Below are 25,159 nucleotides of genomic sequence, written 5' to 3'. Positions count from 1 at the left end.
AGTGAGCCCAGAACCTTTGTTAAGATTCTCGGGGCCGTAGCCAACCCGAAGGGAAGAGCTACAAACTGGTAATGCCTGTCTAGAAAGGCAAATCTTAGGTACCGATAATGATCTTTGTGAATCGGTATATGAAGGTAGGCATCCTTTAAGTCTACCGTGGTCATGTATTGACCCTCTTGGATCATGGGTAGGATGGTTCGAATAGTTTCCATTTTGAATGATGGAACTCTTAGGAATTTGTTTAAGATTTTTAGGTCCAAGATTGGTCTGAAGGTTCCCTCTTTCTTGGGAACCACAAACAGATTTGAGTAAAACCCTTGCCCTTGTTCCGTCCGCGGAACTGGGTGGATCACCCCCATTACTAAGAGGTCTTGCACACAGCGTAGAAATGCCTCTTTCTTTATTTGGTTTGCTGATAACCTTGAAAGATGAAATCTCCCTTGTGGAGGAGAAGCTTTGAAGTCCAGAAGATATCCCTGAGATATGATCTCAAACGCCCAGGGATCCTGGACATCTCTTGCCCAAGCCTGGGCGAAGAGAGATAGTCTGCCCCCCCCACTAGATCCGTTTCCGGATAGGGGGCCCTCTCTTCATGCTGTCTTAGGGGCAGAAGTAGGCTTTCTGGCCTGCTTACCCTTGTTCCAGGGCTGGTTAGCTTTCCAGCCCTGTCTGTAACGAGCAACAGGTCCTTCCTGTTTTGGAGCGGAGGAAGTTGATGCTGCTCCTGCCTTGAAGTTACGAAAGGCACGAAAACTAGACTGTTTGGCCTTTGATTTGGCCCTGTCCTGAGGAAGAGTATGACCCTTACCTCCAGTAATGTCAGCAATAATTTCTTTCAAGACGGGCCCGAATAAGGTCTGCCCTTTGAAAGGAATATTAAGCAATTTAGATTTAGAAGTCACGTCAGCTGACCAGGATTTAAGCCATAGCGCTCTGCGCGCCTGGATGGCGAATCCGGAGTTCTTAGCCGTTAGTTTGGTTAAATGTACAACGGCATCAGAAACAAATGCATTAGCTAGCTTAAGTGCTTTAAGCTTGGCCATAATCTCATCCAATGGAGCTGTGCGAATGGCCTCTTCCAGAGACTCAAACCAGAATGCCGCAGCAGCAGTGACAGGCGCAATGCATGCAAGGGGCTGTAAGATAAAACCTTGTTGAACAAACATTTTCTTAAGGTAACCTAATTTTTTATCCATTGGATCCGAAAAAGCACAACTATCCTCCACCGGGAGAGTGGTACGTTTAGCTAAAGTAGAAACTGCTCCCTCCACCTTAGGGACCGTCTGCCATATGTCTCGTGTGGTGGCGTCTATTGGAAACATTTTTCTAAATATCAGAGGAGGGGAAAAGGGCACACCGGGTCTATCCCACTCCTTGCTAATAATTTCTGTAAGCCTTTTAGGTATAGGAAAAACGTCAGTACACACCGGTACCGCAAAGTATCTATCCAACCTACATATTTTCTCTGGAATTGCAACCGTGTTACAATCATTCAGAGCCGCTAATACCTCCCCTAGCAATACACGGAGGTTCTCAAGCTTAAATTTAAAATTAGAAATCTCTGAATCCAGTCTCTCTGGATCAGATCCGTCACCCACAGAATGAAGCTCTCCGTCCTCATGTTCTGCAAATTGTGACGCAGTATCAGACATGGCTCTCACATCATCAGCGCGCTCTGTCCTTAACCCAGAGCTATCGCGCTTGCCTCTTAATTCAGGCAATTTAGATAATACCTCTGTCATAACAGCAGCCATGTCTTGCAAAGTTATTTGTATGGGCCTCTCTGATGTACTTGGCGCCACAATATCACGCGCCTCCTGAGCGGGAGGCGAAGGTACTGACACGTGAGGAGAGTTAGTCGGCATAACTTCCCCCTCGTTGTCTGGTGATAATTTCTTTACAGATATAAATTGACTTTTATTCAAAGTGACATCAATACATTTAGTACACATATTTCTGTGGGGCTCCACATTGGCCTTCAAACATAGTGAACAAACAGATTCATCTGTGTCAGACATGTTTAAACAGACTCGCAATGAGACTAGCAAGCTTGGAAAATCCTTTCAAATAAATTTACAAGCAATATAAAAAACGCTACTGCGCCTTTAAGAAGCACAAAAAATCGTCACAGTTGAAATAACAATGAACCAAATCAGTTATAGCAACCAAATTTTCACAGTAAATGTATTAAGTTAGCAAAGCATTGCACCCACTAGCAAATGGATGATTAACCCCTTAATACCCAAAAACGGATAATCAATTTAACAATTAACGTTTTTATCACAGTCAAACACACTGTCACAGGTCTGCTGTGACTGATTACCTCCCTCAAAATGAATTTTGAAGACCCCTGAGCTCTCTAGAGACGTCCTGGATCAAGGAGGAAGAAGCAGGAAGACTGAAACTGAATTTTTACTGCGCAAAAAAAGCGCTAAAATAGGCCCCTCCCACTCATATTACAACAGTGGGAAACCTCAGTTAACCGTTTCTATGTAGAAATAAACGACAGCCATGTGGAAAATCATGCCCCAAAAGATTTATCACCAAAGTACCTCACAAAAAACGAATAACATGCCAGTAAACGTTTTAAACATGCACTTTAAAAGTTAGGTAGTGTTATTAATAAGCCTGCTACCAGTCGCTTCTACTGCAGTTAAGGCTCATACATTACTTCAGTATTAACAGTATTTTCTTAGTCAAATTCCATTCCTTAGAAAATTACTTATTGTACATACATTGATCAGCCTGATACCAGTCGCTACTGCATTTAAGGCTGTACTTACATTACATCGGTATCAGCAGTATTTTCTTAGTCAATTCCATTCCTTAGAAAAATAATTTACTGCACATACCTTGTTTGCAGGATTCCCCACACGCTATTCCCTTTCTGAAAGTTACCCCACTCCTCAGAATGTGCGAGAACAGCCAGTGGATCTTAGTTACTTCTGCTAAGATCATAGAAAACGCAGGCAGATTCTTTTTCCAAATACTGCCTGAGAACAAACAGCACACTCCGGTGCCATTTAAAATAACAAACTTTTGATTGAAGAAATAAACTAAGTATAAAAAACACCACAGACCTCTCACAACGTCCTATCTAGTTGAGTTGCAAGAGAATGACTGGATATGACATGTGAGGGGAGGAGCTATGTAGCAGCTCTGTTTGGGTGATCCTCTTGCAACTTCCTGTTGGGAAGGGAATATATCCCATAAGTAATGGATGACCCGTGGACTGAATACACTTAACAAGAGAAAGAGGCTGCTTCTAGGGTGGTAACTAGCCATAGAACAAGCTATTATGCTATTGTTCGTTCCCAGGTTGAGCGCTTCTCTCTTTTTATTTATGCAAATTATGACACTTGGGGAAGTCTCCCTAAGTGTGATGCGGGAATCCAGACGTGGACCCGTTGCTCAGTGTGCCTAGAGGGATATGGCTGCACCTCACTGACGAGGCCCACAATAGGCCGAAACGTACGTCTGGAGTTTTGCTGTTTCTCTTGTTCAGAGAGGGATTGCCTGGTATTTCGGGGCTGGACTGCACTGTTAAGTCAGGATCAGACTGATATGCTACAGGAAAGTTCTTCTCTGTGAAAGGCACATATTGAGCAAAAAGAGGCTGCTTCTAGGGTGGTAACTAGCCATAGAACAAGCTATTATGCTATTGTTCGTTCCCAGGTTGAGCGCTTCTCTCTTTTTATTGGTGAGAGAGTTTGGCTGTCCTCCCACAACTTGAACCTTCGCGTGCCTTCCAATAAATTGGCTCCCCGTTATGTTGGTCCTTTTCGAATACTCCGACAGTTAATCCTGTGGCCTACGCTCTTGACCTTCCTACTGCTATGCGCATCTCCAATGTTTTTCATGTCTCCCTCTTGAAACTATTGGTTTGTAATCGGTTTACCACTGTGTTGCCTCGTCCCCGTCCTATCTTTATTGACAACCATGAGGAGTATGAGGTCAGCAGCATTATTGACTCTTGTATGTCCAGGGGCCGTGTACAGTATTTGGTTCACTGGAGGGGCTACGGTCTGGAGGAGCGTTCTTGGGTTTCCTCCTCTGATGTTCATGCTCCCGCCCTCCTCCATGCCTTCCATGCCCGTTTCCCCAATAAGCCTTCTGTCCTCCCGTGGGGGAGGGGTCATTGAGGGGAGGGTACTGTCAGGGTTTTTTCCCTGTTTGCCATGTGCTGCTGGCAGCCATTTTACTCACCTCTCTTCCTGACTATGGTGCATTGTGGGGGATGCTGCTCATTTCCTACACTTCCTTTTATGGCCAGACTGGTGTGCATCATCCATGTGAGACAGGATACAGTCTCAGAATTGTGATGTCATCACTTATTTAAAGGGCCTCTGTTCAGTGTGCTTTGCCTTTCCGTTGTCTCAGACCTGTTTGTGAGAGTTTCTGTGTATTACCTGGCTGCCTGACGTCCTTCCTTGTTCCTGATCCCTGGCTTGTTCCTGACTCTGCTATTTTCCTTGTTCCAGATTCCGGCTCGCTTTGGCTCCTGACTCGGCTCGTCTGACTACCAGCTCTGGTTTTGACTCCTGGCTTGTTATTTGACTTGTGGACTTTTTATTATTTTTTGCTATTAATAAAGGTGTAATTATTTTTGCACTTCTCGTCTCAGTCTGATTCCTGGCACCCTGACAGATAGAGTGTATTGTATTTCACTAAATGAGTGTTATCTCGACTGAGGTCCTCTGTCTAGTTGTGTTAAAAGCAGCAATGTTAAAGGAGAAGGTATTATTAATGTTACATTAATAGATTATCTTAATGTTCTAGGGGAACTTTCACATGGGTTAATTTGCTGCAATAAGCTATTTTCAAATTCAAAGCCATTCCAGTCACAATGCACAGAATTAGCCCCTTCGTGACATCCCACTTTCAATTTATTGACCGTCTTGGACCAAGACTATTTTTGCATTTCTGCCATGTTTGTGTTTAGCTGTAATTTTCCTGTTACTCATTTACTATACCCACACATATTAAATAAAATATGAGGAAAAAATTGAAAAAAAAAAAAAAATCACACTTTTTCTAACTTTGACCCCCAAAATCTGTTACACATCTAGAACCACCAAAAAAACACCCATGCTAAATAGTTTCTAAATTTTGTCCTGGTTTTAGAAATACCCAATGTTTACATGTTCTTTGCTTTTTTTGCAAGTTATAGGGCAATAAATACAAGTAGCACTTTGCTATTTCCAAACCACTTTTTTTCAAAATTAGCGCTAGTTACATTGGAACACTGATATCTTTCAGGAATCCCTGAATATTCCTTGACATGTATATATTTTTTTTTACAAGACATCCCAAAGTATTGATCTAGGCCCATTTTGGTATATTTCATGCCATCATTTCATATATTGCTTTGGCGTTGCTTTTTGGTAATTATTAGGCCGCTAAATGCCACTGGGCACGTGTATTATGCCCAGCAGTGAAGGTGTTAATTAGGGAGCTTGTAGGGTTAATTTTAGCTTTAATGTAGTGTAGTAGACAACCCAAAGTATTGATCTGGTCCCATTTTGGTATATTTCATGCCACCATTTCACCGCCAAATGCGATCAAATTAAAAAAAAAAAGTTTACTTTTTCACAAATTTTAGGTTTCTCACTGAAATTATTTACAAACAGCTTGTGCAATTATGGAAAAAATGGTTGTAAATGCTTCTCTGGGATCCCCTTTGTTCAGAAATAGCAGACATATATGGATTTGGCGTTGCTTTTTGGTAATTAGAAGGCCGCTAAATGCTGCTGTGCACCACGTGAATTATGCCCAGCAATGAAGGGGTTAATTAGCTTAATGTGCCAGTACCCAATTTGCCCCAAAAATTCAGTTTTTTTTTTATTTTTAAAAGTAAATTATATTTTCTGTAGTGTAGCTGCCCTCTCTCAATACCCTACCCACCCCCCCACTCCCAGATCCCTTCCCCAGGACATTTGATCCCACCCTTCCTCTCCTTTTAATAGAATTAAATCGATTGCCAGTTAAATGTGCACGCACACACCACACACACCCCGCCGCAACCACGTCACAAACGGATCCGGTCACCAACATCAAACACGGATGTGACCATCGAAGGGCCACCCACCAGCCTCCCAACTGCAGCCTACTCACTCCAACGATCGGCCCCATCGATGGCCGATGCAGGGAGGATCACAGAGTGGCTCTCTCTGCATCAATGGGGTAAAATGGATATTGCAGTGATACCTGAATATCGAGGCATCACTGCAATACCCAGGAAGCAGCTGGAAGCGATCAGGATCGCTTCCAGAGCTTTAAACCCCAGAGGACGTGCCAGGAACGTCCTTGGTCGTTAAGGGTGTTTTTTTTTGTAGGACATTCCTGGCACGTCCTTGGTCGTTAAGGGGTTAAAGGGACATGAAACTCAAAACTTTTCTTTCATGATTCAGATAGAGAATACAATTTAAAAAACAAAAGTTTCCAATTTAATTCATTTATCAATTTTGCTTAGTTCTCATGTTATTTTTTGGTCAAGAGAAATCTAGATAGGTAGCGTGCACATGTCTGTGGCACTACATGACAATAAAATAGTGCTGCCATCTAGTGCTCTTACTAATATATAACATTCTTACAAGACTGCTTCCATATAGTACTACACACATGCACACTCCGGATCTTACCTTCCTGCTTTTCAACAAAGGATAATAAGAAAACTAAGAAAATTTGATAATTGAAATAAAATAGAAAGTTGTTTAAAATTGTATGTTCTATCTAAATCATGAAAGAAAGATTTGAAAATGTAAGGTTTTATGTCTCTAACTAGGTGTATGAGTATATATCAATCATTCAAAGGTTAAAATTAAAGTAAAGTTTGAAGCTTTTGAAGACATAAATTCATTACTTAATCTTAGCATAATCTAATCGCTAACTTAGAGTTTCTATTACTTTGAAAATGTTCTATATATATACACATTTATCTAACGCTACGATTTCTATGGTGCCTCCTCCCTACCTCTATTTTCTGCTTCATTGGTCTGTGATGCATAGAGCGCTCCCAACCGCTCTATACGTCTCAAAATCACGTACATAATGATCAGATCTGATGCTCTGATCAACCGCACATGCGCAAATCGGCGATTGAACTCTACTGCGCATGCAAAGCCATTATCCAAATGTGAAACGGTAGCGCAAGGGATTCCATATGAATAAAAAAAGAGTAGCGCATGCACAAAGGATAAAGGAGGCGGGTGATGTAGAGTGACGGCCGCCTAACGGCCAGATTATCAATTGGATAATGGAAACGTGATAGAGCCAACCCACCGCAAAAAAAAAAAAAAAAAAAAACGTGTTGAATTTGTGAACCAACAGTAATTGATTTACAACGTTGATAACTCGATTTACACTAAAAGTTATAACGTTTGATGAATGAAAGTCATACTGATTTTCAACAAAGAATAACATACTGTATCGGCATCAAGGTAAGTTTACCTTCACTTTAACATAGTTCACGTCGGTTTTTGTCTTTTGATGTTTAACATTTGATATTAAAGGGATATTAAACAGTGCTCCTTTGGAAAAACAAAAATGTTGAAATCAAAGTAAACAAAAAAGTGAATTTATGATTACCTGAAAAATTAATTTCTTCTATGGTATGACGAGTCCACGGATTCATCCTTTACTTGTGGGATATTATCCTCCTGCTAACAGGAAGTGGCAAAGAGCACCACAGCAGAGCTGTCTATATAGCTCCTCCCTTAGCTCCAACCCCCAGTCATTCGACCGAAAGTACAGGAAGAAAAAGGAGAAACTACAAGGTGCAGAGGAGACTGAAGTTTAAAATCAAAAAATATAATCTGTCTTAAAATGACAGGGCGGCCGTGGACTCGTCGTACCAAAGAAGAAATTAATTTATCAGGTAAACATAAATTCACTTTTCTTCTATAAGGTACGACGAGTCCATGGATTCATCCTTTACTTGTGGGATACAATAACAAAGCTACAGGACACGGATGAACAGGAGGGACAAGACAGATGGTTTAACAGAAGGCACCACTGCTCGAAGAACTTTTGTCCAAAAAATAGCCTCCAAAGAAGCAAAAGTATCAAATTTGTAAAATTTGGAAAAGGTATGAAGCGAAGACCAAGTCACAGCCTTACAAATCTGTTCAACAGAAGCATCATTTTTAAAAGCCCATGTGGAAGCCACTGCTCTAGTAGAGTGAGCTGTAATCCTTTCAGGAGGCTGCTGTCCAGCAGTCTCGTATGCCAAACGGATGATGCTTTTCAGCCAAAAAGAAAGAGAGGTAGCCGTAGCTTACTGACCTCTACGTTTTCCAGAATAGACAACAAACAAAGAAGATGTTTGACGGAAATCTTTGGTTGCTTGTAAGTAAAACTTCAAAGCACGAACCATGTCCAAGCTGTGCAACAGACGCTCCTTCTTAGAGGAAGGATTAGGACACAGAGAAGGAACAACAATTTCCTGATTGATATTCCTATTAGTAACAACCTTACGAAGGGATCCAGGTTTGGTACGCAAAACCACCTTATCAGCATGGAACACAAGATAAGGCGAAACGCATTGCAAGGCAGATAGTTCAGAAACTCTTCGAGCCGAAGAGATAGCAACTAAAAACAGAACTTTCCAAGATAGAAGCTTAATATCTATGGAATGCATAGGTTCAAACTGAACCCCTTGAAGAACTTTAAGAACTAAATTCAAACTCCATGGTGAAGCAACAGGTTTAAACACAGGCTTGATTCTAACTAAAGCCTGACAGAACGACTGAATGTCTGGAACATCTGCCAGACGCCTGTGCAGTAGAATTGATAAAGGAGATATCTGTCCCTTTAAGGAACTAGCCGATAACCCCTTCTCCAATCCTTCTTGGAGAAAGGACAAAATCCTAGGAATCCTGATCTTACTCCATGAGTAGCCTTTGGATTCGCACAAATAAAGATATTTACACCATATCTTATGATAAATTTTCCTGGTGACAGGCTTTCGAGCCTGAATCAAGGTATCTATGTCCGACTCAGAGAAACCCCGCTTGGATAAGATCAAGCGTTCAATATCCAAGCAGTCAGCCGCAGAGAAACTAGATTTGGATGCTGGAACGGACCTTGAATCAGAAGGTCCTGTCTCAGTGGCAGAGACCATGGTGGCAGAGATGACATGTCCACCAGGTCTGCATACCAAGTCCTGCGTGGACACGCAGGTGCTATCAAAATCACTGAAGCTCTCTCCTGTTTGATTCTGGCAATCACACGAGAAAGGAGAGGAAATGGTGAAAACACATAAGCCAGGTTGAACGACCAGGGTACTGCTAGAGCATCTATCAGTACTGCCTAAGGATCCCTTGACCTGGACCCATAACAAGGAAGTTTGGCGTTCTGACGAGACGCCATCAGATCCAATTCTGGTGTGCCCCATTGCTGAATCAATTGTGCAAACACCTCCGGATGGAGTTCCCACTCCCCCGGATGAAAAGTCTGACGACTTAGAAAATCCGCTTCCCAGTTCTCCACTCCTGGGATATAGATTGCTCATAGATGGCAAGAGTGAGTCTCTGCCCATCTAATTATTTTGGTAACCTCTATCATCGCTAGAGAACTCTTTGTTCCCCCCTAATGATTGATATATGCTACAGTCGTGATATTGTCCGACTGGAATCTTATGAATCTGGCCGACGCCAGCTGAGGCCACGTCTGAAGCGCGTTGAATATCGCTCTCAGTTCTAGAATATTTATCGGGAGGAGAGCCTCCTCCTGAGTCCACAAACCCTGTGCTTTCAGGGAATTCCAGACTGCACCCAGGCCCAATAGGCTGGCGTCCGTCGTCACTATGACCCACGCTGGCCTGCGGAAACATTCCCTTGGACAGATGATCCTGTGACAACCACCAAAGAAGAGTCTATGGTCTCTTGGTCCAGATTTATCTGAGGAGATAAATCTGCATAATCCCCATTCCACTGTTTGAGCATGCATAGTTGCAGTGGTCTGAGATGCAAGCGAGCAAACGGAACTATGTCCATTGCCGCTACCATTAAGCCGATTACCTCCATACACTGAGCCACTGATGGCCGAGGAATGGAATGAAGAGCTCGGCAGATGGATAAAAAAAATTATTTCCTGAAGTCCGTCAGAAAAATTTTCATGTCCACCGAATCTATCAGAGTTCCCAGGAATGGAACTCTTGTGAGAGGGATAAGTGAACTCTTTTTTACGTTCACCTTCCACCCGTGAGATCTTAGAAAAGCCAACACGATGTCCGTGTGAAACTTGGCTAGTTGGTAAGTCGATGCCTGGATTAAGATATCGTCCAGATAAGGCGCCACCAGCTATGCCCCGAGGCCTTAGAACCGCCAGAAGGGACCCTAGCACCTTTGTGAAAATTCTGGGAGCTGTGGCCAACCCGAAGGGAAGAGCCACAAACTGGTAATGCTTGTCCAGAAAGGCAAACCTGAGGAACTGGTGATGATCTTTGTGGATAGGGATGTGTAGATACGCATCTTTCAAGTCCACGGTGGTCATATATTGACCCTCCTGGATCATCGGCAAAATAGTCCGAATGGTCTCCATCTTGAAGGATGGGACTCTGAGGAATTTGTTTAGGATCTTGAGATCCAAAATTGGTCTGAAGGTTCCCTCTATTTTGGGAGCCACAAATAAATTGGAGTAGAACCCCTGCCCCTGTTCTATTTTCGGAACTGGGCAGATCACTCCCATGGAATATAGGTCTTCTACACAGCGTAAGAACGCCTCTCTTTTTGTCTGGTTTACAGACAATTGAGAAAGATGGAATCTCCCCCTTGGGGGAGAATCTTTGAAATCTAGAAGATACCCCTGGGTTACGATTTCTAAAGCCCAGGAGTCCTGAACGTCTCTTGCCCAAGCCTGAGCGAATAGAGAAAGTCTGCCCCCTACTAGATCCGGTCCCGGATCGGGGGCTACCCCTTCATGCTGTCTTGGTGGCAGCAGCGGGCTTCTTGGCCTGTTTACCCTTGTTCCAAGTCTGGTTAGGTCTCCAGACTGACTTGGATTGAGCAAAATTCCCCTCTTGCTTTGCGGCAGAGGAAGAGGTAGAGGGACCACCTTTGAAGTTTCGAAAGGAACGAAAATGATTTTGTTTGGTCCTCATCTTATTTGTCTTATCCTGAGGAAGGTAAAAGAAGATAGTCTCCAGCAGTGAGCAAAGTGACTTTTATTTACAAACAAAGGTCAAATACAGCAACGTTTCGGGCTAACAATAAGCCCTTTCTCAAGCCTCATTATTGTTAGCCCGAAACGTTGCTGTATTTGACCTTTGTTTGTAAATAAAAGTCACTTTGCTCACTGCTGGAGACTATCTTCTTTTACTTGAATTGTCTGGGCTTGGTCAGCCCTCTCCGTGCACTAGTGAGTAGTGGGTGCTGTATCCATTCCTATCTATCTGAAGTATTATCCTGAGGAAGGGCATGGCCTTTCCCTCCAGTGATGTCTGAAATGATCTCTTTTAGTTCAGGCCTGAATAGGGTCTTACCCTTGAAAGGGATGGCAAAAAGCTTAGCTTTTGATGACACATCAGCAGACCAGGACTTAAGCCATAACGCTCTGCGCGCTAAAATGGCAAAACCTGAATTCTTCGCCGCTAATTTAGCCAGTTGAAAAGCGGCATCTGTAATGAAAGAATTAGCTTGCTTGAGAGCCCTAATTCTATCCAGAATATCATCTAATGGGGTCTCAACCTGAAGAGCCTCGAACCAAAAGGACGCTGCAGTAGTTACAGGAACAATGCACGCTATAGGTTGGAGAAGAAAACCTTGATGAACAAATATTTTCTTCAGGAGACCCTCTAATTTTTTATCCATAGGATCTTTGAAAGCACAACTGTCCTCAATAGGTATAGTTGCACGCTTAGCCAGGGTAGAAATAGATCCCTCTACCTTAGGGACCGTCTGCCACGAGTCCCGCATGGTGTCTGATATGGGAAACTTTTTCTTAAAAGTAGGAGGGGGAGCAAACGTAATACCTGGTCTATCCCTCTCCTTAGTAACAATGTCCGAAATCCTCTTAGGGACCGGAAAAACAGTGTAGGCCGGAACCTCTAGAAATCTGTCCATTTTACACAATTTCTCTGGAACTACAATAGGGTCACAATCATCCAGAGACGCTAAAACCTCCCTGAGCAATAAGCGGAGGTGTTCTAGTTTAAATTTAAAAGCCGTCATATCTGAGTCTGTCTGAGGGAACATATTTACTGAATCAGAAATCTCTCCCTCAGACAGCAAATCCCTCACCCCCAACTCAGAACATTGTGAGGGTACATCGGATATGGCTAATAAAGCGTCAGAGGGCTCAGCGTTTGTTCTCACACCAGACCTACTGTGCTTCCCCTGCAACCCAGGCAGCTTAGATAAAACCTCTGTGAAGGTAGTATTCATAACTGCGGCCATATCTTGCAGGGTGAAAGAATTAGACGCACTAGAAGTACTTGGCGTCGCTTGTGCGGGCGTTAATGGTTGTGACACTTGGGGAGAATTAGATGGCATAACCTGAATCCCTTCTGACTGAGAATCATCCTGCAACATACTTTTAGTAGCTAAAATATGTTCTTTGCAATTTATTGACCTTTCAGTGCATGAGGGACACATTCTAAGTTGAGGTTCCACAATGGCTTCTAAACATATTGAACATTGACTTTCCTCAATGTCAGACATGTTGAACAAGCTAGTAATGACTACAAACAAGCATGAAAACACTTTATTTAGTGAAAAAAAAATCTTAAAAAACGGTACTGCGCCTTTAAGAGAAAAAAGCATACACGTTCTGCAAAACAGCTTTAAAATGCACCAAATTTTTCAAAATTTTGCAAGCAGACACAATATATGTAGTTAAGATTGCCCCATAAGGAAATGTAACATTTAACCCTTTAATGTGCAAACCGGATTGAAATTAGGTCTAAATCCGAAAAAAACACCCTCAGCACCTTGCCACAGGCCTGCTTTGGCCCTACCTGCCCTCAGGGATAGTAAATATGGGGTTAAAGCTTCAATTTGGCCCAAAACATCCACCAGGGCCCTCAGGAGTTAGAGCTTGCTGCTTGCTGAGTGAAAATAACTGCGCATCTGAGGCGCGAAAATAGGCCCCACCCATCTCACTCGATGTCTCTGCAGCCTCAAAGAACCGCACCAGAGCGGTTTTAAACTAGCCATGTGGGTTCTGAGACCCAAAAAATAAGCCAAGTGTACCCTCAATAAAGTTGCCCAAAACGTTATTCCCCACAAAACGTTAACAGCACTCCCAGTTTATAAAACGTTTGCCCACAAACATTTACAACTCAGTGTCAACCATTTTTGTAATTAGCCCCTTATGCAAGCTTAGTAATGCCCTTCTTATTAGCTCTTAGGATTACTGCTTACCCTTACCCTCATGGGGATACTGTCAGCCTTTCTGAAATACACAGTCTCTCCAAAAAAATATGACTGAACATACCTCACTGCTGTATAGCATGAAAACGTTCCTCACACTGAAGTTTCCTGTACTCCTCAGCCTCTGTGGGAACAGCACTGGATCTTAGTTACAAATGCTAAGATCATCATCCTCCAGGCAGAAGTCTTCATCCATCTGCTGCCTGAGAGTAAATAGTACATACCGGTACCATTTAAAACAACAAACTCTTGCTTGAAGAAATTAAAAACTAATATTTTATCACCTCTTTCACTTTACCCTTCCTAATACTTAAAGTAGGCAAAGAGAATAACTGGGGGTGGAGCTAAGGGAGGAGCTATATAGACAGCTGTGCTGTGGTGCACTTTGCCACTTCTTGTTAGCAGGAGGATAATATCCCACAAGTAAAGGATGAATCCGTGGACTCGTCGTACCTTATAGAAGAAAAGAAACTTGTTTTCTTGCAAAATTAGCACTTAGAATTTCTCACTGTAGCCCATGCCCTCAGTGTGATAAAAGTGGAGACACTTTTTATACTTAGATTTGCTCATTTTCAGAACTGGCAGAATGCAACTTTAATCCCTGTTTATTCACTTAATACTAAATTAACTCTGTAGAGACCACAGCCTTCTTGTAGAGCTGTGACAGGAAGTAATGGACACTGCACAAGTTAAGAAAAAAACAAAAGTCTAATCCATTTAAATAGATGAATAATCATATTGCAATGATTGCTAGTGCTCATTAGTGCACCTACAAGTGCTATGAGTGCTATAAGACTATGAAGAAGGACCTTAGTTGAAATACTCTTTGCAATCATGTCAAATACTATTAGTGATGCAATTCAACAACAAGTTGTTCTCTTGAATGCTGAAAAAAATTCAGCTAAGTTGAATATTTCTAAGGGTCCAATACAAAGCATAGTGAAGAGATTTTCTGAAAGCAAATATCAGCCAAACTGCAGTCTTCCTGGAAGCATAGTGTCCTCTAAAATCTTTCTTGATCAAAAAAAATCTAATGGTTTAGCATACAACAATCACTACAGAAATTTCACAGTGCAAGACTGGAAAAAGTCATGCTTATTGACAAATATATCAACACTTGGTGCATGAGTGTGTGGGGAGCGGTGCATGAGTGTGTGGGGTGCGGTGCATGAGTGTGTGGGGTGCGGTGCATGAGAGTGTGTGGTGCGGTGCATGAGAGTGTGTGGTGCATGAGTGTGTGTGGTGTGGTGCATGAGTGTGTGTGGTGTGGTGCATGAGAGTGTTTTATGAGTGTGTTATTACCTTTTACAACACTCTAAAAGTTTAACTACTATCAGGAATTTAGTATGCAAACATTTTAGTCACTTTGCCAAAAATTGCAGCTATCTTGTATAATACTTTAGAAATTTTCAGACCAAGCATAAAAATAAGATCGCAAAGGTATGTGTGATCATGGCACTAGGAACATTTTTTGAAGAACCCTGCTCTAAATGAGTGCTAAAATAATGTGGATTGTAAAATGCTGCACAAAGTTACAGAATAAATGCCAGATAGAGTTAAGGTTGAATGAATGTAATAACAAATATTGAGAATATGTGATTTTCATTATGCACAGCAAACAGATTTTTCACTTTTATTAGTGGAAATGATGCAGTTTAGTTTTAGAAATACTGTATAGTTTTTTAAACAAATGTTTTCCCCCAGAAATGCTGAAAAAATGCTCTATTAATGTTATTGTTATGCAAGAATGCACTTTGCTTACCTTCTGGAGGTCGGTTTGAGGTCGCTACTACAACTACTCCATTTTGAAACAAGTTCTCAAACAACTGCTTTAGAATCATGGCATCGGCAATGTCAGTCACCTGCAAAGAACATTACTGTTTATATATATTTATTATATATGTTTAAAATATTCTACACTAAAACTCATTGTTAGACAATCATGATGATATGAAAGCCTTATAGGAAATTTAGATTTTCCTTTAAATTTTAAAGGTATTCCCTTAAATTATCATTGTCTTTATTAGCACACAAAAAAAAGACTAGGCTTGATTATTGCATGATTACACAAAATAGGCTCATCATTTGAGACCAAAATGTAGATGTAGTAGTAGTGTTTTAAGTGGTCATGGGGATGCTATTAAAATGTTTAATACCTAAAACACTGATCAATTGATTATGAAGAATAAAATAAAGCATCTCATTATTCATTATAGTAAAATGAAAATAGAAATGAAATTCTTTCAGCCAAGAAATGCATAGAGCTCTATACGAAAAAAACTTCTCAACCGATGGGAATGATGACAATCTGCATGAACATTTACAGACGTTATAATAGAGCAAACTGTCAGTAGTAACCACAAACTTTTTAGGGACGTTGTAAATATATTATAAAGCCTTTCTTCCCCCTTCAGATCTCCACTCTTTATTTGAAATTCATTGTAATTAAAAGCAGGTATATATTGCCAATAAACCGTTTTCTTTACTCATACTTACCAACAAATTAATTCTAATATACTCCAAGTAGAACCATATCAGTTCCAATTAGATACATTACACAATTTTGGTACAGATAGAACCATATTAGTACTGGTTGGCAGATGTCCCTTGGTCACTGAAGTATGCAGAAACATATACATAAAAAGGGTGTGGCAAACCCAGTCATACATATACATCTCTCATAGTTGCTAACATTTAATAAAAAATTATTCCAGGGACACTTTGCAGCAGAGCCACGCTCATGTATTATTTGCATAGTTCCACCCACTCCACCCGAAAACAAGCACATATATTTCTAGTAGTATAATTTAGTCATACTGATTGTGTAAAGGTATGGGAAAGTTAAAATTAAACTTTCATGATTCAGACAGAGCATGCCATTTTTAAATTCACTTCTACTTTGTTCTCTTTGGTAACTTTGTTGAAAAGGAAATATACATATGCTCATCAGCAGCAATGCACTACTGGGAGCTAGCTGTTGATTGGTGGCTACACACATTTGTCTTATCACTGGCTCACCAGATGTGCTCATCTATTTCCCAGCAGTGCATTATTGCTCTGGAACTGACTTTGGTTATGTGTTTAATCACCTTGTAGGGGTTAAACATATGGTTATATGATTGCAATAGTGCAATAATAAAATTGCTCTAACGTAATAGAGTATGTTTACACTGTTATAGCCTTTAATGAAAGTTAAATAATCAACCTCCTCATCACTTCCCTTACTCTCATGCACATAAGCATAGGAAGAATAACTTTACACTAAGTACCCAAATAAGCAAGCAACACTTCTATATCTTCAAATTGGTATCCTATCTTCCCACAATTATCTTCAATAATTAGCAGATATATAATGTGGTTGGTATGGTGCCAGTAACTCTTAATTAATAAATTGGTAAATTAAAAAATAATTGAGTTATTATAGCATACCTTTCAAATCATATTATCCCAGTTATAAAATCCTTGTGTTCTATCAACCAAACTAGTTCCAGTGGAGAACAAATAAAACTTAAAACTTTTACTATGAAGCATTAAAAAACCACATACCTAATCCTTACCTGATAAATGAATTTATTTCTCAGTGGTGAGAGTCCACAATTCCTTACTGTTGGGAACTCATCACCTGGCTACCAGAAGGAGGCAAAGATACCCTGCACCAAGTTTTCTAAGCCCTCCCACTTACCTGTACCTCCCAGTCTATCATATAGACAAAAAACAGGAGAAACGGAAAGTAAGAATGACAAGTAGGGTAAAAGAGGTGCAAGCTAGAAATGTCACCAACTATAATAAAATAAAATCAGGTAGGCTCATGGACTATTACCGTCAAGGAATAAATAAATTATCAGGTAAGAATAAATTATTTAGTCTTTCTTAATTCCTTAATGTTGGTAACAAATACCTAAGCTGTGGAGTACACAAAAAATAAGTGGGACAAAAAAAAAAAAAAGGAAAGGCAGGCACCTATTTACCGGAAACAACCGCCTGAAGAACCTTCCTGCCAAAAAAAAATAACAAAATAAACTGAAAGCCCTAACAACATCCAAATTATGTAACAACCTTTCTTTAGAATTTTTTGGATTCGGGCATAACGAAGGCACTACAATTTTTGGTTAATGTTCTATAAAGAAACCACTTCAGCAAAAAGCTATTATGGGTACATAAGAAAACAAGATATGGCGCTTTGCAGAAAAGAGCAGATAACTCGGAACCTTTCCTGGCTGAATAGATGTCTATCATGAATAAGACCTTCGAGGATAACAATTGAATGTTCAATACATGCATAGGTTCAAATGGAGAAGATTGTAAAACTCTCAAAACCAAGTTACGATTCAAAGGAGGAGTAATCAGCAATATAACTGCCCTGATTCTGAACAAAAGTTAGAATATCTGGAAGTCTCAAAATTGTCCTATGAAATAACACTGAAAGAGCAGAAAAGTGATTATTCCAGGTACTAGCCGACAAACCCTTATCTAATCCATCCTGCAGAAATTGGAGAATTAGAGGAATTCTACAGGAATGCCAATCAAAACCCCTTTCCACACACAAGGAAATATAAATTTTCCATACCTTTTAATAATTCAACTAATTGGTTTACGAGCCTGAAACCACTAAGAAGGAAAAAACCCTCTGAGAAAGAATTAACTGTTCAATCTCCAAACTCTCAAATTGAAAGACTGAAAGTTTTGATAAAAGAATGGTCCTTGAGACAACAGACTGTTGAGAAAGACACTACTGTGGAATACTGCACATTTGAATCAGATTGGCGTACCAAGTCCTGCATGGTCATGCAGTAGCTATTAGAACGGCTGAAGTGTGTTCCTGTTTGATCCAAGCAATTTCCCTCAGAAGAAGAGCAATTGGAGGAAAGAGATAAACTAGTTAAAATGACCAAGGAACTGCTAATGCATATATCAGTTCCACTTGAGGATCTCTGTACTTCGTTCCATATTTGGGAAGCTTGTGATTCAGACAAAATGCCATCAATTCTATTTCTGCGAGACCAAAACGTTCAACCAACTGGTTGCAAATGTTTTGATTGAGTGACCATTCCCCAGAATGAAGAGCTTGACTACTCAAGTAATCCACTTGCCATTTGTAGACTAAGGGAATGTGGATTGCCAAGACTATACACTGATGGGATTCTGCCCAAGACAGAATACGAGATACCTTCTTCATTGCAAGCGTACTGCAAGTACTTTCTTGTTGATTGATGCAGGCTACAGCAGTTACATTGTCTGATTGGAAACAAATAAATGGAACTGAAATAAGAAGGGGCCAAGACTGGAGCGCTCGAAAGATCACACTAAGTTCTAATACATTGATTGGTAACTTAGCCTCGAGGAGAGCAAATTCCCTGAGATCTCCGAGGACCCCAGACTGCATCCCAACCTGAAAGACTTGTGTCCGTAGTAATTCTTTCCCACGACAGATGAAGGAATATCATTCCATGAGAAACAAGATTGGTTGACGTCCACCAAGAAAAGAAGTGCCTTACCAATGGATCCAGCTGAATTACCTGAGAAAGATTTGTGTAATCCCTATGCCACTTCCTCAACATGCAGATCTGAAGAGGACGTAGGTGGAATCTCGCAAAAGGAATGGTGTCTGATGCTGCAACAATGAGACCCACTACTTCTATACACTGAGCTACTGAAGCCAAAGTTAAATACTGAAGTTTTCAACAAGCTGAAGTTTGAGTTTGCCTTGATCTGTCAAGTACAGCTGCAGAATAACAATCTATAATCGCCCACAAAAAGGATACTCTTGTAATTTACCTTCCAGCCATGACTGCAAATAAACCATAGTAATTTGTCTGTATGAAAAATTACTAAATGTGAATGTGGCACCTGAACTAAAATATCATTCAGGTACAGTGCTACAACTAAACCTTGAGCCTTGATGAGACACCAAAGCCCCCAGAACCTTGGTTAAATTCCTGGGAGCTGAAAGTAATCCAAAAATGAACAGCTACAAACTGTTAATGCCGGTCCTAAAAAGGCAAAACAAAGAAACTGATAATGATCCCTGTGAATAGGGATGTGAAAGTAAGCATCTTTCAAATCTATAGTTGTCATAAACTGTCCAGTTTCCATTGATTAATACAGAAATCACTTTTAATGGAAACCAATATTGTTTAACGATCATGCAAATAAAAGCAAGCTTTGAACTAGATAGCAATGAGCAAATATAAATATGCCACACAATGGTAAAATTGGAAAAGTTGCGATCACATGATCTTTAACTTTCATGATCATTTTAGGAATTGCTCCTGAATATATATCAGTTTGTCTTATGATCATAGTCTCAATCAGAGTTGAGATAGTGGTTAGCTCTAAATTGGATATGAAGTGGGTTATCATCATAACAAGCAAACACAAAATGAAGTGGGGACGGAGGTAAGAGTCCAAAAGAATTTATTAGGAAATCTGCCAAAACATCATAAAAACAAGTAAGTGGGTAAGAAACACGTTCTTATGCGTTTCGGCTTGATACCGCCTTACTCATAGACCAATGTTATCGTAATAACAAGGAATAAATGGATTGAAATAAACACTGTGCAGCACGATCCTCTGCCTGTAATAGACAACTATGACATGCAAGTTGAAACCCTATTCTGTAACTTTGAGATACAATATCCAGTCCCCAGGGGTCCTGAAAAAGGCTTAATCTGCCCCAATCAGCATTGCGTCTGCGATGGAGGCCACACCAGCATGCTGATTTAGTACTGTAAAAAGGATATTTCTAAGTCCACTTAGCCTTATTCCAGACTGGATTGGGCTTCCATGAAGACTGAGTCGTCTGACTTCTGTGAGGGAGATGACTTATGGTTTCTAGACTGACAAAAGGACAAAAACATAATTTATCCTTACCAGATAAATTCCTTTCCTTCCAGATATGAAGAGCCCATGGCTTCATTCCTTACTGTTGGAAAATACAACACTTGGCCACCAGGAGGAGGCAAAGACACCCCAGCCAAAGGCTTAAATATCCCTCCCACTTCCTCATTACCCCAGTCATTCTGCCGAGGGAACAAGGAAAAGTAGGAGAAACATTAGGGTATAAATTGTGCCAGAAGAATAATAAATAGGGACCACCCATAGACAAGAAAAAACGGGCGGGCCGTGGACTCTCCCTATCCAGAAGGAAAGGAATGTATCTGGTAAGCATAACTTATGTTTTCCTTCCTAAGATAGAGTCCACGGCTTCATTCCTTACTGTTGGGAAAACTATACCCAAGCTCTAGAGGACACTGAATAAATAAGAGGGAACAAAAAGGAAGAGGAGGACCCTATTCTGAGGGCACCACAGCTTGTAAAACTTTTCTCCCGAAAGCTGCAGCCGAAGCAAAAACATCAAACTTGTAATATTTTTAAAAAGTATGTATGTAAGGAAGACCAGGTAGCCGCCTTACAAATTTGATCCATAGAGGCCTTGTTCTTAAAGGCCCAAGAGGAAGCCACTGATCTAGTGGAATGAGACGTTATACTATCAGTACGACAATGTCCCGCTGTCTCGTAAGCTAAGCGGATGACACTCATTTAAAAAGATAGGGAAGTCGAAGTAGACTTCTGCCCCTTACGCCTCCCCGAATAGACTACAAACTAAGAGGAAGATTGTCAAAACTCCTTAGTAGCCTGAAGATAGAAGTTCAAGGCGTGCACCACATCCAAATTGTGAAGTAAGCATTCCTTCGATGAAGGAGGATTAGGACACAAGGAAGGAATCTCAATCTCCTGATTGATGTTGCGATCTGACACAACTTTAGGAAGAAAACCTAATTTAGTATGTAAAACTGCCTTATCTGCATCAAAAATTTGATTAGGGGGCTCACATTGCAAAGGAGAGATCTCAGAAACTCTGCACGCAGAGGCAATAGCCAATAAAAAGAGAACCTTCCAAGATAACAATTTAATGTCAATGAAATGCAGAGGTTCAAACGGAACCTGTTGCAAAACCCGAAGAACAAGATTTAGGTTCCAAGGAGGAGCACCAGATGTAAACACAGGTCTAATCCTAATCAGAGCCTTAACAAAGGACTGCACCTCTGAAAGCTCAGCCAGTCTCTTGTGCAATAAAACCAACAGGGCCGAAATCTCTCCCCTCAGGGAACTAGCAGAAAGGCCCTTCTCCAGCCCACTCTAGTGAAAAGATGAGATCCTAGAAACCTAACTCTGTGCCAGAAAAAAAACATGCTCTTCACACCAGAATAAGTAGATCCTCCACACCTTGTGGTAGATACACCGAATATCTGGTTTACAAGCTTGAATAAGAGTATCAATAACACACTCAGAGAAACCTCTCTTGGCTAAGACTAAGCATTCAATCTCCACTCAGTCAGCCTCAGAGAATCTAGATTATTGATGAACAAATAGACCTTGTATCAGCAGGTCTCTGCAACAAGGTAACTTCCACAGAGGAGATGAGGGCATCCCCACTATGCGAACCACGTCCTTTGCGGCCACGATCAAGCAATCAGGATTACTGATACCCGCTCCTGCTTGATGCGGGCAACCATCTTGAGGAAGAAGTGGTAATGAAGGAAAAAGATATGAGTTTGAACATCTCTAGGGCACTGCTAGTGCATCTATTAGATCCGCTTGGGAATCCCTCGACCGCGACCCGTACCTGGGTAGCTTGGTATTGAGACGGAACTCCAAGAGAGAGATTCTCTCGACGGGCTGTCTAACACAATCTTTTGAGACAGATCTTAATAATCGCCATTCCACTGCCTCAGCATGCACAGTGGTAAAAGGTCTGAGACGGAACCTGGCAAAAGGAATAATGTCCATGCAGGACAAGATGAGACCAATAATGTCCATGCAGGACAAGATGAGACCAATAACCTCCATGCACTGAGCCACAGAGGGACTCAACCAGGTCCGGAGGGCAAGAGTCTTTTTAGTATTATTATAGTACCCAGGAATTCCACCCTGGTACTTGGGATAAGAGAACACTTTTCCAAGTTTATCTTCCATCCATGTGATCGAAGAAGACTGAGAAGGGACTCTGAGAATTCTTCCGCAAGTCGAAAGGATGGTGCTTGCAAAAGAATATAGTTCAAGTATGGGGCTACTGCAATACCCTGAGTTCTGGCAACAGCAAGGAGAGCCCCCAGAACCTTCAAAAAGATTCTTTTAGCAGTAGCTAGGCCAAACAGAAGGGCAATAATATGGAAGTGCTGGTCAAAGAATGCAAACCTCAGGAACTGAAAGTGTTCCTTGTGGATTGGAACATAAAGGTAAGTGTCCTTCAGATCTATAGTGGTCATAAACTGGCCTTCCTGAATTAAAGGAAGAATGGACCTTATTGTCTCCATCTTGAAGGAAGGAACACTGAGAACACAGATCTGAATAATTGCCGTTCCACTGCCTCAGCATGCACAGTGGTAAAAGGTGCGAGACGGAACCTGGCAAAAGGAATAATGTCCATGCAGGACAAGATGAGACCAATAATGTCTATGCAGGACAAGATGAGACCAATAACCTCCATACACTGAGCTACAGGGGGACTCAACGAGGTCCGGAGGGCAAGAGTCTTTTTAGTATTATTATTGTACCCAGGAATTCCACCCTCGTACTTGGGATAAGAGAACAATTTTCCAAGTTTATCTTCGATCCATGTGATCGAAGAAGACTGAGAAGGGACTCCGAGAATTCTTCCGCAAGTCGATGGTGCTTGCAAAAAAATATCGTTCAAGTATGGGGCAACAGCAATACCCTGAGTTCTGGCAACGGCAAGGAGAGCCCCCAGAACCTTCATAAAGATTCTTGGAGCAGTAGCTAGGCCAAACAGAAGGGCAATAAACTGGAAGTGCTGGTCCAAGAATGCAAACCTCAGGAACTGAAAGTGTTCCCTGTGGATTGGTAAGCGTCCATCAGATCTATAGTGGTCATAAACTGGCCTTCCTGAATTAAAGGAAGGATGGACCTTATCGTCTCCATCTTGAAGGAAGGAACACTGAGAAATTTGTTTAAGCACTTTCGATCCAGAAATGGGTGGAAAGTACCCTCCTTTTTTGGGACCACGAAAAGGTTTAAATAAAACCCCAGATCTCTTTCTTTGATAGGCACCGGGACAACAACTCCTAAGGAGGAGAGATCCAGAAGGCACCCTAAAAAGGCATCCCTCTTTTCTGGTCTGGTAGACAGATTTGAGAAAAGGAATCTGCCCCTTGGTGGATGAGATTTCAAGCCTATCTTGTATCCCTGAGATACCACCTCCAGCACCCACGGATCCTGTACGTCCTTGAACCAGGCGTCTGAAAAAGAGAGACCAGGGGCCGCCCCTTCATGCCGATTTGTTTTCGGTGTCCTTATTCTGCTTGGATTTATTCCAGGACTGAGCCTGCTTCTAAGTACTCTTGGGTTGCTCCGGCTTGGAGGATTGTTGTTGTTGGGATTTGTCAGAACGAAAATTAGAAGATTGTCATCCCTTAGACTTGATCTTACCTTGCGGTAGGAAGGCACCCTTGCCTCCGCTAACCATAGAAATAATGGAGTCCAGGCCTAGACCAAATAAAATCTTTCCCTTCAAGGGAAGAGAAAGAAGTCTGGACTTAGAAGTCATATCCGCAAACCAAGACTTCAACCACGGCGGGCTAAGAGGACCACAAAAGCCAGAGGCGTTTGCATTTAAGGGGGATAATTTGCATATTCGCATTACAGATAAAAGAATTAGCAATTCTCAGAGCTTTAATTCTGTCTTGAATATCCTCGAGGGGAGACTCCACCTCAATGATTTCTGACAAAGTCGCACCAGTAGGTAGCCGCTCCGGCAATCACAGCTGCCAGTTGAAACAAAAATCCTGTATGTTAAAACATCTTTCTCAGAAAGGTTTCCATTTTCTTATCCATCAGCTCTCTGAACGACGAACTATCCCCAAGAGGTATAGTAGTACGTTTAGCAAGCATACAGATAGCACCATCCACCTTAGGAATGGAGCCCAACACATCCAGTTTAGAGTCCGGGACCCGGAACAACTTTTTAAAAGTAGACAAGGGGGAAAAAGAAGAACTAAAGAATTCATTCTTAATAATGTTCACCATCTTAACTGGCACAGGAAAAGTCAAAAGAACTTTCCGGTCTTCGCAAACACGGTCTAATTTAGGTATCATAGGTTCTTCAGGCAGTGCAGCCTCTGGGACCTCTAATGTAGACAGAACCTCTTTTAATAAAAACTTTTTATTATAGAAAACTGCATCTTTATACTCCCAATGGCTGGGACACTCACCACCTCCTAGACCCAGACAGTTAACAGAGGAAACGCTCTCCTCAGGTTCAAGTCTCAGTTGGAATGGAGGAAATGAACATAGACCACACCCGGTCACATGGAGTGCAAGACAGTACTTCCTATGTTATTACAAGTACAGCAAGAAATATGAGCTGTGCAATACTTTCAAAAACGAAAGTGAAACTTAAAAGTGAAACCTGTTTGTTCCAGCCAAAAACACACAGTCCATCAGTCCAGGAAAAAAATCACACAAAGCAGCATGTAAATAATACACTGATTAATTAACCCCAACTGTTCAATAAACCCCCTTCAGAGGATATTAACCCTGGATCCTATAAAGGAGCCACACTGTTACCCTGTTAGAGTTTTATGTGTAAAAATTGAAACAATCTTACCTACAGGATACTTGCTGTGGAACAGAACACAGCCTCTCAAGTGTGACAGTCAGCACTCCCGACATGGACTTGAGTGAGAGAAAGCAGGCAGTGAAACGCCTCAACACTGATTGCTAAGGAGCAGTTAGCAGTAGTCTGGATGGTTTTGCAAAAAACGTTCCCT

At 41.3% G+C, this 25,159-nt stretch overlaps 1 protein-coding gene across 3 annotated transcripts in view; it reads right to left on the bottom strand.

Moving 5' to 3' along the window:
• Positions 1–25,159, bottom strand: part of AFG1L (AFG1 like ATPase) — a 763,812-nt gene that overhangs the window by 355,526 nt on the left and 383,127 nt on the right. For all 3 annotated transcript variants that reach the window (XM_053710609.1, XM_053710610.1, XM_053710611.1), the window contains one exon: positions 15,133–15,232. In XM_053710609.1, coding sequence (XP_053566584.1) covers positions 15,133–15,232 — 100 coding nt within the window. The remainder of the gene's footprint in view (positions 1–15,132; positions 15,233–25,159) is intronic.

The sequence above is a fragment of the Bombina bombina genome, chromosome 4 (genome assembly GCF_027579735.1).
Source record: "Bombina bombina isolate aBomBom1 chromosome 4, aBomBom1.pri, whole genome shotgun sequence".
Taxonomy (NCBI): Eukaryota; Metazoa; Chordata; class Amphibia; order Anura; family Bombinatoridae; genus Bombina; species Bombina bombina.
This window is presented reverse-complemented; position numbering and strand designations above follow the sequence as displayed.